The following is a 17,264-nucleotide window of genomic DNA, read 5'->3' as shown; positions in this document are numbered from 1 at the left end:
CAAGACTGATTAAGACTGATGGGGATGGGGAAGGAGGCCATAGAAGACCAAAAAGATAAATCATAACAACTCTAAGCACATGCTTTGACTCTAAGCAGCAATGTATTAAAGGCTGGCCAGTTATACTGCCAGCAGCTATAATGACTAGAATGAAGTCCTACTGTAAACCATCAATCAATCAATCAATCAATCACTTTTGTTGAGTAAAAGTCTAAATTTTGTGTTTAAACAAGTCTTTAATTCAAGCAAGACTTTAACAAGTTAAAAGGAGCTTATGGGTAGGAAGTAATGTTATGATGTATGGGCATAAAGGGTTTTAATGGGATAGTGAAAATGTCTGTAATAATACTTAAATGGCTGCCCAATCACCTACAGGATTGATGTAAACATGGAAAAGGTCAAAAACTTGGGTCACTCAAATAGATGATTAATGGAGAGGATGAGGTTGATAGTCAAATGTAGATAAGTGGTCTTATTCTCAATAAAAATGTGAACATAAGGTGAGTTTCTACAAAGATGGACAGGACTCATTCATGAAACAGCAAAAACTGGACATTTGTTCTAATCTTTGAAGAGTATGAAAAATTCCTATTTTAAAGGAAAACAGTAACTCACAGGAAATACCAACCCAACATAAAATCAGAAACAATAGTCTAAAGTAATAAAAATCAAACATTTGCACGATCAAATTATGAATGAAATTCACTAGTAAAATTCACACTGATTTTGTTTCATCCACAGTGTCAATGTTGTGATGCATTTCAATTGTGTGACACAGGCAGACTGTGGATCAAAAGTGGTTTCTGGTGCGACTTACTCTCTTGAGTATACCTGCAGTCCCCTTTCTTAAGTGTGTTAAAAAAAAAAAAGAGGGGTTTCTTCAATTCGCCAATACTCTAGCTCTCCATGTGCTTTCTAGGAAACAAGTGTTAACCCACCTTATTTGTCAAACCTAGCTCCAAAGGACTTTTGACTCCCCACAAACCGATGTAGCTCAAGAGAGGGTATCTGTCACCAGTATGTATAGTGAAAAAAGTATCCCAAGTCCCAACAGCAATTCCTAAAAGGAGTTTATTTAAAAAACCACACACACCTGTAAAATAAGTATATATCCTCCAAGGTGACTAGTTTTAAAAAAACAGTATTGGCTTTGATGTAAAGTACTAGTGAATATGTTAGAAAAATCTCACTGTAACCAAGTGAAATGAACGCAAGTATGGTTTGCAGAGATTCAAAGAAAATATAAGAAAACCTACTGTTGCCACTAAAAAGAATCATATATTAAATATACTCACACAATAGCTCTTCAGTCTGATAAAATCTACAGTCATAGGAATGGATCTATCACTATTTCTATTCAGTGCTTTGATGTAATCCAGCAGGTCAGCGAAGAATTTATAGCCCCCCTTGAGCACACAGAGGGCCACAATGTGATGGCCTCCCATCTCCTTCATCACATCTCGAGCAAGACGTTCAGTCCTACAGAAATAAAATCAGGAATTTAATAGAAAGTTTCATACATTAAACTTTATAACAAACACCTCTTAGTCATTAAACTTCCACACCAACCTGGGCAATATAGTGAGACCCCATGCCTGCAAAAAAAAAAAAAATTAGCCAGGCATGGTAGCATGTACTTGTAGTCCCAGCTACTTGAGAGGTGAGGTGGGAAAATCACTTTAGTGCAGGATGTTGAGGCTGGAGTGAACTGTGATTGTGCCACTGCACTCCAGCCTGGACAACAGAGCAAGACCTTGTCTCAAAAAAATGCATTAAAATTTTTTTAAAAAATCTTCCACGTAACACATCCTTTGCCCTCATGTTTCATAAGGTAAAAAATTTGATACCTTCAAAAAAACCAAGCATACCACTATCATAATTTTTTTTAAATGCAAATAAAAACAAGATACCATTTTCACCTATCAGACTGGCAGGTTCTGATTAAATGAAATTTCTTGGATAATATACAATATTAAAAGAGACTGTAGAAACTGGGCCAGTGGCTCATGCCTGTAATCCCAGCATTTTGGGAGGCTGGGTAACATGGCGAACCCTGTTTCCACAAAATAAAAATATTAGCTGGGAGTGGTGGCGCACACCTATAGTCCCAGCTACTCAGGAGGCTGAGGTGGAAGGATCGCTTGAACCCAGGAGGTTGAGACTGCAGTGAACTGTGATCATTCTGCTGCACTGCACCCCAGCCTGGGCAACAGAGACCTTGTCTCAAAAAAAAAAAAAAAAAAAAAAAGAGACAAATTGTGAAGAGAAAGGTACTCTCATATAACATCAGGAGTATAAAATGATTCAACTTCTTAGAGGAAAATTTGGCAATACCAAAATATTCAATAAACTCTTTCCCATTGACCCAGAAATTCCACTTGAATAAAGCTGAACAAGTACCAAACATGTAAAAGAATGTTTCTTCTAGTACAGTCTGTAAGAACAAAATAGTGTTTATCAATAGTGGACTGGTTAAATCAGTTATGGTATCTCCATAAGACAGAATGCTATGCAACCTTTAAAATATATTAGATAGCTCTAGACACACTAATATTAAAAGTGTCCAATAACATTTAAAACTATACTCATACGTTAAAATATAAATGTATATATGCACTTTTGCATATAGTATACACGCATAGCCAGTGCTTGAGAAGAAATGTGTACAGAAGGCTGAAAGGAGAGAACTTTAGTCTTCTTGTTTATGGCCTCCATAGTTAGAATATTTTATAACACAAATATTTTGATATTATAATTTTAAAATAAAAACACAGAATAGCCAGACATACAATGCAAGCATTCAATACCAGGTAAGGTTTTTCACTGTAACTGACTTAACGGAAAATTTTCAAGCTAGATGTGCATAATAATAAAAATCTGACCTTGCCTTCATGTGATTCAGCCCCAGCCCATTACCCTGTTTAGGACTGAGAAATGCAGACTCTGGCTAGAGTTCCTTCTTCCATCTCCCTTCAATGTTTACTTTGTTCTGGTCCCTACAGAGTCCCACTATACCACAACTGATACTAAGTAATTAGTAAGGCCCTCCTCTTTTATTTTTAATACAGAAGATTTTAGAAAGCATCAGTTATTTAATAAGTTGGCCTAGTTTATGTTCAAATAGCAAGTACTCAAAACAGCTGCTGACGTTTGAAATTAACACAAGAAAAAGTAAAAAACCTCATTTTAAGATCTTACTTACCTGTCCATAATTAGTCCATGAGGAATAAACACCCTTTCCAAATCCTCAGCATAATGATTAGGTATGCAAAATAAATCAAGGTCATAACCTGGTTCATCATCACTAATCTGAAAAAGAAATATAGCTGTTTCAATGAGAGCATTACAGGACACAAACATTTGATTGGATTAAGATTTTAAAAAATAACCTTAGTCTATCACAGAAATTTAGGTATAAGATGATATTAGTAACTCTTAACTTTGTAGGTATGATAATGAATTATGTAAGAAAACAACAGGCCGGGCAGGTTGGTTCACACGTGTAATCCCAGCACTTTGGGAGGCTGAGGCAGGCAGACTGCCTGAGCTCAGGAGTTCGAGACCAGCCTGGGCAACACGGTGAAATCCCGTCTCTACTAAAAATACAAAAAAAATAGCCGGGTGTGGTGACACATGCCTGTAGTCCCAGCTACTTGGGAGGCTGAGGCAGGAGAATCACTTGAACCTGGGAGGTGAAGGTTGCAGTGAGCCAAGAACGCGCCACTTCACTCCAGCCTGGGAAACAGAGCAAGACTCTGTCTCAGAAAAAACAACAAAACAAACAAACAAAAAAACAGGCTGGGCGCGGTGGCTCACGCCTGTAATCCCAGCACTTTGGGAGGCCGAGGCGGGTGGATCACCTGAGGTCAGGAGTTCGAGACCATCCTTGTCAACATGGTGAAACCTCCCCCCGCCGTCTCTACTAAAAATACAAAAATTAGCCAGGCGTGGTGGCAGGAGCCTGTAATCCCAGCTACTTGGGAGGCTGAGGCAGGAGAATCGCTTGTACCCAGAAGGCAGAGGTTGCACTGAGCTGAGACGGCACCATTGCACTCCAGCCTGGGGGACAAGAGCGAGATTTCGTCTTTAAAAAACAAAAAACAAAACCAAAAACCATGTAACTATATGTCTTAGTCATCTTAGTCAAGAATGTAGAAGTAAAGTGATAAGATATGGAATTTCCTTTAGGTCACAAAGAGAAAAAGAAAAATTTTAAAGAGCTAAGACAAACGCAGCAAAATCTTAATATTTAATAATATTCTAAACATGGGTGATGAACATACGGGTATTCATTATACTATTCTCTCCACTTTCGAGTATGTTTGAAAATTTAGTAAAACAAATTTTAACACACTGTAGTCTAACAAGATAAAATATCACACTGAACAGGAAAAACTGGCATGGTGTGGTGGCTCACACTTGCAATCCCAGTGCTTTGGGAGGCTGAGACAGGAGAGTTGCTTGAGGCCAGGAGTTCAAGACCGACATGGGGAATGTAGCAAGACCCCGTCCCTACAAAAAACTTTGTAAAAATTTGCCAGGTATGGTGGTGCATACCTGTAGTCCCAGCTACTTAGGAGGCGGAGGCAGAAGGAATCACTTGAGCCCAGGAGTTTGAGGCTGCAGTGAGCTACGATCATACCACAGCACTCCAGCGTGGACAACAGAGTAAGACCCTATCTCAAAAACAAAACAAAACAAAACAAACAAAAAAACCACAAGAAAAACTGCTGGCTGATGCAGCGGCTCATGCCTGTAATCCCAGTATTTTGGGAGGCCCAGGTGGGCGTATCATCTGAGGTCAGGAGTTAGAGACCAGCCTGGCCAACATGGTGAAACCCCATCTCTACTAAAAATACAAAAATTAGCCAGGCATGTGGCACGCGCCTGTAGTCCCAGTTACTGGGGAGGCTGAAGCAGGAGGATCACCTGAGCCCGGGAGGTGGAGGTTGCAGTGAGCCGAGATCACACCACTGCACTCCAGCCTGGGTGACACAGCAATACCCTACCTCAAAATAAAAAAGAAAAAGAAAAGAAAAATTGCTGTCCCCGCTACCCCAATCCCAAATCCAAACAGCCTCTCTCATCTCACAGTAAGGGGGAAAAATCACCCAAAAAAGCTAAGTGATCTTTTGAAAACCCAAACTCTTAGAAGTCTAAGATTATTATAGTCAACTCATGAAGTGTCATCATAAAAGATACTCTAATATTATTTAAGTAGAACCACATATTGGTTGTCTTGGTATGTCTAGCCCCTGGCATACAAAATATTTAATAACACTGATATGGTACCTGTGATGTGAAAATGTACTATGAGTACAGCTTTATAAATACTATATATGTACCTATATACAGAAAAAAAGTACAACAAAATCATAAAAGCAATTATCTTTGAAAGAGGAGTTACAGCATTTTATTTAGTTCTTTATTGCTTTGCTATATATTCTAAATTTTTTTCAATGAATATATATCACTTTTTAAAAAAAATTCAATGGTCTTTCTTATAAATTATCTTTGGCAGCATGCGTTTTTATATATACATATAAAATGTATGGGAAATTTTTAAAGGATACATTAAATTAAAGCAAAATATACAAACAAAAAATCAGAATACAAAAAGATAAAAAGATTGGGAAGGGAGGGAGGGAGTAAGGAGGAAGGGTGGGTAGGTATAGAGAAATATACCAAATAATGGTAAGAAGCGGGGTCTTGACACTTTCTACACTTTTTTTAAATAAAAAATTTTTTTTTCTCTCTCCTTTTTTTTTTTTTTTTTTAAGAGACGAAGTCTCGCTATGTTGCCCAGGCTGGTCTTGAACTCCTGGGATCAAGAGATCCTCCTGCCTCAGCCTCCCAAGGTGCTTGGATTACAGGTGTGAGCCACCACGCCTGGTCACTTTCTACACTTTAATATATATATATTTTTTCATTTTCAATGTCACTTTTATTAGTTAATTTATAATACCCATTCACCATTATATTCAAAGTCTATTTGAAGAAATAAACCAGAAAGAATGAAATACTCTAGCTCACATGCTATTCAATACTAAATTACCTTTCAAATCACATTCAAGAAGCTGATGATTTAAGCTTTGGCGGTTTCCAATAAATATTGGTCAAACCATAATTAAATCTCAATATATCAGTTAGTACCTATTGAGCATCTCCTTTTACAACCTAAGCATTGTATTAGGTGCTTAAATACAAGCAGCTTGACTTTTAATACATTTAAAAATACATATTTAAGACTTAAAATCTTATTTATGGAATTCAGTTATATTTTGAGGTTTCCAGTGCTGAGAAATTTGAGGTTTGTGTTGTCTTTCAGTCCCCAAAGCTCAGTTCTGAGTTCTCAGACTTTGGTGGAAATTCATGTATTGTCAGGTTGGCCCGTAATACCTGTGGGACAACTTCGGCACCTGTGCACATGGCCAGGAGGCTGGTTGCAAACATTTTCAGGTAGGTGGACCAGGACATGCCCCTGGTCATGGCCAGGTGGAGGCATAGTGCTATACAGCAGGCAGAAGTCAATATTGATTTGTTTTTAAAGAAACATGTACTACTTTCATAAGCAGAAAAAATTTCTATTCTTGGGGGAAAAGATTATGCCAGATCCTCTAGGATTAAATGCTGATGCATCTGCTAAACCTTCACATCATATCAGAACATATTTACTATAGAAAGAATGAAAATGGGACATTTGTGTGTCACCTATGTGAACATTCCAAAAATATTTTACAACAACTAAGTATTTTATAAATTTTATGAACTGAAATTTAGTTCAAGTTCTAGGAAAATACAAACCTTGCTAGATATCATAAAAATGATACTATATATATTCATTTCAGGCTCATCAGAATATATCTGTTATCACTTGACAAGAATGAAAATGCACCATTTTGTAGTGCTTTAAAATCAGGAAGATCCAGAGTACTAAAAATGACTTCTTCCTTGAAGCTTACTCACCAACTTCCTCCCAGTTACTCACTGCTTCTGCCACAAGCATAAACTAGGACCCAGCCAGAACTCCTTGAAATATACACTTATAACGATTACTGCATCTATCAAAATGGTTCAGTGCCTGGCTACAGGTTCTGCAGATCGACTAAGAATTTGAAAAGTCTTGTTTATTTCAAAGGAAGCCCATGTGAATTCTGCCCAGAGTTCATCCCAGATATGCAGTATAAGAATACAGACAGATCAGCAGAGATGTATTCTAAAACAGGAATTCTGTCAATATAACAAATTGATTTCCAATCAAAACAGATTTACATACCATACTTATGTCAAGAAGTTGTTTTGTTTGTTTTATTGCATCCTAGATTTTGTTTTTTTGATTTATGGTTTACTTTAAGCATAAAAAATTTGTCAATACAACTCTTCCCAAAAGGCATAAACAAAAATTCATAAAACTTGCATCACTTGAGATACTTCAGGTATGAATTCACAACTTTGTTAAAACTTACTATATATATATATATATATATATATATATATGCACACATATATATATATTTGGGTATATTGGGGGGGTTCTAATTTAAGAAATGCATAATTGGCTATAGACAGACAGTTGTCAGAACTTGGCAATGGGTACGTGCAGGTTCATTATACCAAGTCTACTTGTAGATGTTCAAAATGTATCTTAATACAAGGCCGGGCGAGGTGGCTCACGCCTGTAATCCCAACATTTTGGGAGGCTAAGGCAGGAGGATTGCTTGAGGTCAGGAGTTCATGACCAGCCTGGGCAACAGAGCAAGACCCTGTCTCTAAAAAGAAAAAAAATAATTTTTTACAAAATAAAAACAAAATGTATCATCAGATGAAATTAAGTAAGAGGCAATTCATTTAAATGACAACTTTTCCCAGCATGACATTTAACAAAAAGTCTAAGTCCTCTTAATTCATATTTAATGATCAAATATCAAATACTAATTCTTTTTTTTTTTTTTTGAGACGGAGTCTCGCTCTGTCGCCCAGGCTGGAGTGCAGTGGCGCGATTCTGGCTCACTGCAAGCTCCGCCTCCCGGGTTCACGCCATTCTCCTGCCTCAGCCTCCCGAGTAGCTGGGATTACAGACATGCGCCACCACACCCGGCTAATTTTGTATTTTTAGTAGAGATGGGGTTTCACCATGTTGGTCAGGCTGGTCTTGAATTTCCCACCTCAGGTGATCTGCCTGCCTCAGCCTCACAAAGTAGTAGCTGGGACTACAGGCACCCACCACCACACTTGGTTAATTCTTTTGTATTTTTTTTGTAAAGACGGGATTTCACCATGTTAGCCAGGATGGTCTCGATCTCCTGATCTCATGATCCTCCTGCCTCAGCCTCCCAAAGTGCTGGGATTACAGGTGTGAGCCACCCCGCCCGGCCATCAAATACTAATTCTTAAATGGTAAGGACCCACTATTCAGAACCTGTATCCTTATCACTAATATGCAAATATTTATTGAATACTTACTATGTCATGCATACTAGAGAGAGTTAGATAAATTTGATACAGCTACCCTCACAGAACTTACAGTGTAACAGATGGCATGACATGTACATGAGTAACTGTGAACAGTGTTAAACTGCTATTTAAAAAAAAAAGACGGCTGGGCGCTGTGGCTCATGCCTGTAATCCCAGCACTTTGGGAGGCCAAGGCAAGTTGATCGCTCGAGGTCAAGAGTTCGAGACCAGCCTGGCCAACGTGGTAAAACCCTGTGTCTACTAAAAATACAAAAAAAAAATTAGCCAGGCATGGTGGCACAGGCCTGTAATCCCAGCTACCAGGGAGGCTGAGACATGGAGAACTGCTTGAATCCAGGAGGCAGAGGTTACAGTGAGCCGAGATGAGATCATACCACTACACTCCAGCCTGAGTGACAGAGCGAGACTCCGTCTAAAAAAAAAAAAAAAAAAAAGATACAGGTTAAGTGTTATGGTAGTTTAAGAGAGAACTCAAACTCTGTCTCAGAAGCCTCACTTGCATGTGGACCACTGATATGAAATAATATAAATAGGTATAATTCAATAAATAGGAACTTCAGTTTTAATCATCCCAAACACCAAAACTTCCTATCAAACAGGTCCAATAAATTCAATCTCTATAAGAGCTAGACAGAAATCTACTTGGTGGCCTATAATCTTATTAGCCCTTACTTGTCCCATCTGATATTAATTAACCCCATCTAATATGGATTAGTTAACAATCCAGTGGCTGCTTTGACAGGAACAGTTGGAGAGAGTTGGGGATTGCAACATATTCAATTATACAAAAATGCATTCAGCATCTACCTTGATTAAGGCAGTGTGCAACAGAATTTGCAGGAGAGCAAAAGAATGATTATAAATTTACAACCCTTAAAGAGCTTATAGCTGGGCGTGGTGGCTCATGCCTGTAAATCCCAGCACTCTGGGAGGCTGAGGCGGGTGGATCACCTGAGGCCAGAAGTTCGAGATCAGCCTAGCCAACATGGCGAAACCCTGTCTCTACAAAAAATACAAAAATTAGCCGGGTGTGGTGGCACGTGCCTGTAGTCCCAGTTACTTGGGAGGCTGAGGCAGGAGAATCGCTTGAACCTAGGAGGTGGAGGCTGCAGTGAGCCGAGATTGTGCCACTGCACTCCACTCCAGCCTGGGTGACAAGAGCAAGACTCCGTCACAAAAAAAAAAAAAAAAAAAGAGCTTAAAATCTAGTGGGAAAGGCATATATACATACAACTAACTGTATAGCATAATAAAGCTCATAATCTGTACCAAAATCTAATTCGACAAGCCCAGAAACTTGTGATTTACCAAAAACAGTTATATATACACAAAAAGTAAACCTAGAACCCAAAGTTACCCAGCACCAATGATTCTCTCCCTAAGCAGTATCAAGTTTAAAGCAGTGATTACATTCTACTGCCTAGATTGTAAACTGAGTAAAGGAGACCAGCACCTTTCTGCTACTGAACTAGTACAGCTGTGTAAACCAACAAGGCAATGGCAGTGCCCAACTTTCTGTATGAATATAAGTCACATCTGTTTTATTATTTGTGACTTGGTGTTGCATGTGGTTATTATCAACACCTTCTGAAAGAACAACTACCTGCTCAGGCTGCCATAACAAAATACCAAAGACTGAGTGACTTAACAGAAACTTATTTCTCACAGTTTTGGAGGCTGCGAAGTCCAAAATTAAGGTACCTGCAAGGTAAGTTTCAATCTCAGGCCTCTTCTTTGGCTTGAAGGTCTTCTAACTGTGTGCTCACATGACCTCTTCTAACAAGCTCTCTGGTGTTTTTTTTTTTTTTTTTTTTTTTTTTTTGAGACAGAGTCTCACTCTGTCACCCAGGCTGGAGTACAGTGGCACAATCTGGGCTCACTGCAACCTCCAACTCCTGGGTTCAAGTGATTCTCGTGCCTCACCCTCCCGAGTAGCTTGGATTACAGGAGCCCGCTACCACACCCAGCTAATTTTTGTATTTTTAGTAGAGATGGTGTTTCACTACATTGGCCAGGCTGGTCTCAAACTCCTGACCTCGTGATCCACCCACCTTGGCCTCCCAAAGTGCTGGGATTACAGGTGTGAGCCACTGCGCCCGTCCTGGTGTCTTTTCTTATAAGGGCACTAATCCAATCAGACCTGGGCCCAACCCTCCCGACTTCTTCTAACTGTAATTACCTTCCAAAGGCCCTGTCTCCAAATACCATCACACTGGGGGGTTAGGACTTCAAAAAAGGTATGGGGGGGCGTGGGGGAGGACATAAATGCTCAGTCCATAACAAGCACCCAACATAAAAATGGCTAGAACAGATCACAAAAAAAAGGTCCTGTATGGCTTTGGGGAAGGGCTCAACCCCAAAATATCTGAGAGCTCTGGAGGGGCCTAGAAGTGGTAAATGAATGAAAACGTGGTTACTCTCCAGATCTGCCTGTCCCAAATATGGCCATTCCTGGCTGAATCAGAAATCAAAGGACAGGTTATTAATTACTAGCTCTAAGTTACTTACCATTTGCTGAGACAGTTCAGAAATCTGACTGCATCTCCTCAGAGATCTAGAACACAGTTCTCAAATTCTAACTTACTTGTGATATACTTGTGAATGATAAAAATCGCTACACGTACTTTTATTAATCTGAAAGAGTATTGAGAAATTACCTTTCATTCTGACTTTTGTCTGGAATGAAAATCAATACTTTTGCTATAATCGATTACTGAAATAATTTTACTTTCCAGTAAAACTGGCATTATAATTTTTTTTAATTTTTAAAACTTCATAATTTTTTGCCAGACTGACCCATGTAAACATACAAATTACTAATAATTATGCACGTCACATCTGTAATAATGGCCTTCACGTAAACATTTTTGTGGTTTACACATAAAATCTCTAATTACAAAGCTATATTATCTAAAATTACAGTAAGCAAGAAAATTAATCCAAGCTAAGACAATACTTGCAACATCAATTCATCATCTGTGACAAGGACTGCTTAAGTCTCTTTGTGGTTAAAAAGGAAAAAAAAAAAAAAAAGACATGTTGGCCAGTTGCGGTGGCTCACACCTGTAATCCCAGCACTTTGGGAGGCTGAGGTGGGCGGATCACCCCTGGCCTGCCCAACAGGGTGAAACCCCGTCTCTACTAAAAACACAAAAATTAGCTGGGCGTGGTGGCGGGTGCCTGTAATTCCAGCTACTCGGGAGGCTGAGGCAGGAGAATTGCTAGAACCCAGGAGGCAGAGATTGCAGTGAGCTGAGATTGCGCCATTGCACTACAGTCTGGGCAACAAAAGTGAAACTCCATCTCCAAAAAAAAAAAGACAATGTTCGTGGGTCCAAACAAGACTTAATGGAAGTGAGTCTAAAAATGAGCTATGTGGGCCAGGCGTAGTGGCTCCCACCTGTAATCCCAGCACTTTGGGAGGCCGAAGCAGGCAGATCATGAGGTCAGGAGATGGAGACCATCCTGGCCAACATGGTGAAATCCTGTCTCTACAAAAATTAGCTGGGCGTGGTGGTGCCTGCCTGTAATCCCAGCTACTCGGAAGGCTGAGGCAGGAGAATCGCTTGAACCAGGGAGTCGGTGGCTGGAGTGAGCCGAGATTGCACCACTGCACTCCTGCCTGGTGACAGAGCAAGACTCCGTCTCAAAAAAAAAAAAAAAAAAAAAAAGATAAAAATGAGCTATGTGAATTAAAAGAGGTATAACAATAGATAAACCATATTTTATTTAATTCCTAGTAATGAGTAACATTTCCAAACTTCTGGAATGGGCAGAAATTGCTAGTTGGCATATTTTTACCTTTTATATTCAGATACATTAAAATTCTCAAAAAAAAAAAACCTCAAAGCAGATGATCCGCCATCTCCTTGGATAATTTGTGTTAACTCAGGATAACAGAAAACCAAAATTATGAGTTACTGATGCAATATTCCTAAATGTAAAAATAATTAAAGCTAATAGTAGATTCATCTTCCAATTTCATATCAGTCTTACAAATAAACTACATATATAACTTGCTAGCCTTCCCTTCTGAGGGATAAAGCTGTTAGAAGAATTAAAGTCAGCATTCTTGACTATTCAACCAAGGGAGGGATAAATTATTACTCATTCTAGGGGGCTCATAACTACTATATGTGTAAGGACATGAATTTACCCAATATTACAATTTTTCCTTTTATTAGTGTGTACAGTGGAAGAATAGACATGTTCACTCTGGACAAAAAAAAAATTATACTTATCAGTTATCAGAAGCACAATGCTGAAGACAGTAGTTCCATAACAATTTGAAGTATGTGATCGAACTAGTAGATTATCTTAGTAGTAGTGAATTATTGTAAATGTTAGTAATTTGGCAGCCACTGGGCAGGAAAATAAGAATTGAGGCTCAATATTGATATTAATGGTGGTGATTGACACATAAATTTTATCAAGTCTACACAATATAAAATTACAGAAAGGTAGAAGAGTATACCAGTACAACTTCAACACATCTTCACTACAAGGGAGTAAAATGACATGGCCTAGTTACTATCTAATGAACTGCAGAAAACTAAAAGAAAACTCCAAGGCAACTCTTCTCTGCTGATCTGGTTGGTCCTTTTCCTACCTTTTGCAATACCCAGATAAAAACAATGGATAGAAAACAAAGTAGACTTGTAGTATGCAGGTCACAGTGCTAAATTCACAGAAAGAAACCCCTGAACTGAACTGCTGTATTTCCTGGTGGTCACAAAGAGTAATTCTGGTTTACACCTACAGACTGATGTCAATCTACACCCTGTTGATAACAGTGTGGCCAAGGACAAAAAAAAGTGCTCCATTTTACCAATTCTGTGAAAAATTATTGGCAGGGTAAGCTCGGCTAGGGCAGGATTACATTTCTAGGACTACCATCCCCCAAATTTAGAAGATATTATATCCACATAAAGCATATCTTTCACATTAATTTGCAAAAATCTAAAAGCTTTTTCTTAGCTCAAGTGTGTCCAAGTTTACCCTGGCAGTTTAAAACGATAGTTACAAGCAGCATGGGTTGTATCAGACACATTTGAGGGCCAATTTCATGTAAGTGATATTGGGCAAGTTACTTCAACTATCTGTGCCTCCAAGGTCATACTAGTGTTTATTTACCTAAAGGGTACCTGTTATGTAACTTTAGGGTGTTTACATTAGATAATGCCTGCAAAATATTTACTTCAACGCCTAAAACATAGTTAAGTATTCAATAAATATCTACGATTGTCACTACTAACTTAAAAGTTTAGAGATTAAGAGCAGAATCTGGGGCGAGACAAACTTAGGTTCAAATCCTAGTATTGTTGGGTAATCTTGGGCAAGTTACTTAACCTCTCTGATTTGTGTAATTTAAAAAATTAGTTAATATACATAACAGGGCTTAGAAGAGTATCTAGCACATAGCACCATTTAAGCATTTGTTATTGCTAACATGCAAACAGTTTAAGGGAAGGAAATTTTTTAAAAAGGAAGAGGGATTTGCAAACTAAAAACAATGAGTATCTTATGTTCAAAGAAAACTAACAAACAGCCAGCTCTAGCAATAATTAAATTCACTATATACTGGGGCAGGCATCACACCCCAAAGCTAAAAGCATCTACCTAGGCCAGGCATGGTGGCTCATGCCTGTAATCCCAGCACTTTGGGAAGCAGAGGCGGGCAGATCGCTTGAGCTCAGGAGTTCAAGACCAGCCTGGACAACATGGCAAAACACCATCTCTACAAAAAATACAAATATTAGGCCGGGCGCAGTGGCTCACGCCTGTAATCCCAGCACTTCGGGAGGCCAAGGCGGGTGGATCACCTGAGATCAGGAGTTCGACACTAGCCTGGCCAACATAGTGAAACCTCGTCTCTATTAAAAATACAAAAAATTAGCCAGGTATGGTGGCGGGCGCCTGTAATCCCAGCTACTCAGGAGGATGAGGTAGGAGAATCGCTTGAATCCGGGAGGCAGAGGTTGCAGTGAGCCGAGATCACGCCACTGTACTCCAGCCCGGGCAATAAGAGCGAAACTCCGTTTCAAAAAAATAAATAAATAAATAAATAAAATAAAATACAAATATTAGCCAGGGATGGTGGTGCGCACCTGTAGTCCCAGCTACTCGGGAGGCTGAAGTGGGAGAATCCCCTGAGCCTGGGGAGAATCACCTGAGCCCGGGAAGTCGAGGCTGCAGTGAGCAGTGATTGCGCCACTGCACTCCATCCTAGGTGACAGAGTGAGACCCTGTCTCAAAAAAAAGAAATTGGCAGAATTAAGTAAGTTGATGTTTAGAGATGAAAAATCAACATTTTTTCCTCAGCAACTGAATAAAAACAACAGCCACTACCATTTTTTTGAGTACCTATTAGTAGCCTATTTTTTAACTGGTATTACTCGAGAGAGAGAGAGAGCTAGGTTCGAGACTGAGCTCCTTCTCTTAATAACTGTATGACCTAGGGTATGTCTGTTAGCCTCTCTGAGGCTTCAAAGGTTCCTCATCTGTAAAATGGTAATAATCATACCATTGCTACAGGACTGTTTTGAAGACTAATTAGGACTATGTAAGTAAACATGATGATGGCTATTATTACTGTTCCCCGCCAGGGGCCATGCAAGGGTTGTTGATTCACATAGACTGTCTTACAATCCTCTCAATAACTCCAGGAGGTAGCCAGCACCTCAGATAGACATACAATGACTTAAGCCCAGAGAGGTGAAGTAAGTTGCCCACAGCCACACAACTAGTAAATAGCCCAAACAAGCTGGATTCCCAGTTAGACTCCGTTAATAGCACTGCTCTTTACCTTAAGTCATTACAATGCCTAATATGAAATAGAATCGCTTCTTTCTTAGGGTTCAAGTGGTTAATTATTTAATGTATTCATTCAACAAACCATCATCGAGGACCTCTTACAAGCCAAGTACTGTGCTAAGTGCTAGAGTTACGGCGGTGATTCCTGCCCTTAAAAAGTTTTAGTGGGAGAAACAACAGGTAACCAGGTCATTGCCAAAACAACAAAAATAATCATAATAAAGCAGGCTAAAGCATATTTAACTGGCCGGGGTTTTGACTATTTTAGCAAGCATGATCAGAACGGTTGAGGAGGGAGGCCAGCAGCTTGGCCGGTTCAACAAACAAGAAAAAACCAATGAGGGTGGAGCTAAGATACCAGAGGCTGATTACGGTTAAGAATGTTCTTGAAGGTAAGGACCAGATTCTCATTTTCTATATCCTGGGGCATCGGTCAGCATGGAATCCGGATTCTAGCACATGTGAATTTCGGCTTGAAATGACCTAATGCCTTTTCCCTAGTTCCTTCGTGTGTCAAATACGCATGGTTACCGCTATTAGAGCTGTAGTGGGGCTTCAATGAGGCCATGCGCATCTCCATAAAGATGAACTACAGTGTGTGCAAAACTAAAGGCAAAACCCGGTCCCCACACGCCCTCCCAGGTGGTCGCTTTCCGTGCCGAGGCCCCTCCAGAGGTGCCCCGAGAACCTCACCATCGCACCCCAAACTTCCAGGGAAGGGCCTCTCCCGAGAAAGCCCCCACGCCCCCACCCCGCGCCATCATTCCCGAATCTGCCCTCGGCCCCTCCCCGCAGCACGCTCGCAGGCGGCACATGTCAACCAAAACGCCATTTCCACCTTCTCTTCCCACACGCAGTCCTCTTTTCCCAGGGCTCCCCCGAGGAGGGACCCACCCCAAACCCCGCCATTCCGTCCTCCCTGCCGCCCTCGCGTGACGTAAAGCCGAACCCGGGAAACTGGCCGCCCCCGCCTGCGGGGTTCCCTGGGCCCGGCCGCCCGAGCCCGCACTGCGGACCCCGCGCCTCAGGACCCGGCCGCCACCTGCCGCGTGGGCCTGAACCGGCCAGGGCCGGCAGGCCGAGCTGCTCACCACGACGCCAGGGCTGCGGGTCGCCATAACGGAGCCGGCCGGCGCGCGGGCTGACTGCTCAGGAGGAGGAAGCCGGTGGCGGAGCAGAGGAGGCGGCGGAGGCGCAGCAAGAGGCGGCGCCGCGCGGGAAAGCCGAGAGGTTCGCCTGAGGGCTCGTCGCAGCCGCCTGAAGCTGAGGAGAAGCAGGCCCCGCCCTCTGCCCGCCCCGCCCCGCAGGCCCCGCCCCCGGCCCCGCCCGCGCGCCTACGCCGGCGCCTACCAGTTTGCAGGCTCACTAGGCAGCCGTGGGAATTTTCTCCCAGAAGAAGCCGAGGCTCCCCCAGCGAAGCCCCTTTCCCTCCCCACTCAGTCTCCTATTCAGAGGGCTCCCTGATTCCCAAACCTACCGCCGTCCGCGTTGCTTCATGGCGGCCGTAAACCGGGCCCCGGCTCTTCGGGTTCCAGTCATCGCGTGAATCCTTGGACCAGACGTCCCATTCCCAAGACCTTGCACTACCTGTGGCTTCCATTTTCCTGACTCTTGGCCCAGTGCTTCCCCAAACCCTTAACTGGTTGTAACAGTTGAGACCTAGAGTCCTAGAGTCACCCAGATCAGGGTACACATCTGAGAGGACACTTAACTGCTCTGTAGTTTTGTACAAATCAGACTCTGAGCCTCTATTTTTGCCTCACTAAAATGAGCATATTAGCCCGGCGCGGTGGCTCACGCCTGTAATCCCAGCATTTTGGGAGGCCGAGGCAGGTGGATCACCCAAGGTCAGGAGTACGAGACCAGCCTGGCCAACATGGCGAAACCCCATCTCTACTAAAAATACAAAAATTAGCTGGGCGTGGAGGCGGGCGCCTGTAATCCCAGCTACTCCGGAGGCTGAGGCAGGAGAATCA

General features: G+C 41.3%; 1 protein-coding gene across 1 annotated transcript in view; it reads right to left on the bottom strand.

The window, feature by feature from the left end:
- HPRT1 (hypoxanthine phosphoribosyltransferase 1) overlaps window positions 1–16,572 on the bottom strand; it is a 41,017-nt gene extending 24,445 nt beyond the window's left edge. The window contains exons 1-3 of the mRNA XM_004064891.4: window positions 16,380–16,572; window positions 3,203–3,309; window positions 1,296–1,479 (exon numbers count right to left, since the gene is read on the bottom strand). Of these exons, the coding sequence (XP_004064939.1) occupies window positions 1,296–1,479; window positions 3,203–3,309; window positions 16,380–16,406 (318 nt within the window). The 5' untranslated portion in view covers window positions 16,407–16,572. The remainder of the gene's footprint in view (window positions 1–1,295; window positions 1,480–3,202; window positions 3,310–16,379) is intronic.
- Window positions 16,573–17,264: the final 692 nt, after the last annotated feature.

This window comes from Gorilla gorilla, chromosome X, assembly GCF_029281585.2.
Source record: "Gorilla gorilla gorilla isolate KB3781 chromosome X, NHGRI_mGorGor1-v2.1_pri, whole genome shotgun sequence".
In the NCBI taxonomy this organism is placed as follows: Eukaryota; Metazoa; Chordata; class Mammalia; order Primates; family Hominidae; genus Gorilla; species Gorilla gorilla.
The sequence above is the reverse complement of the archived record's forward strand: the minus strand, read 5'-3'. Positions and strand labels throughout refer to the sequence as shown.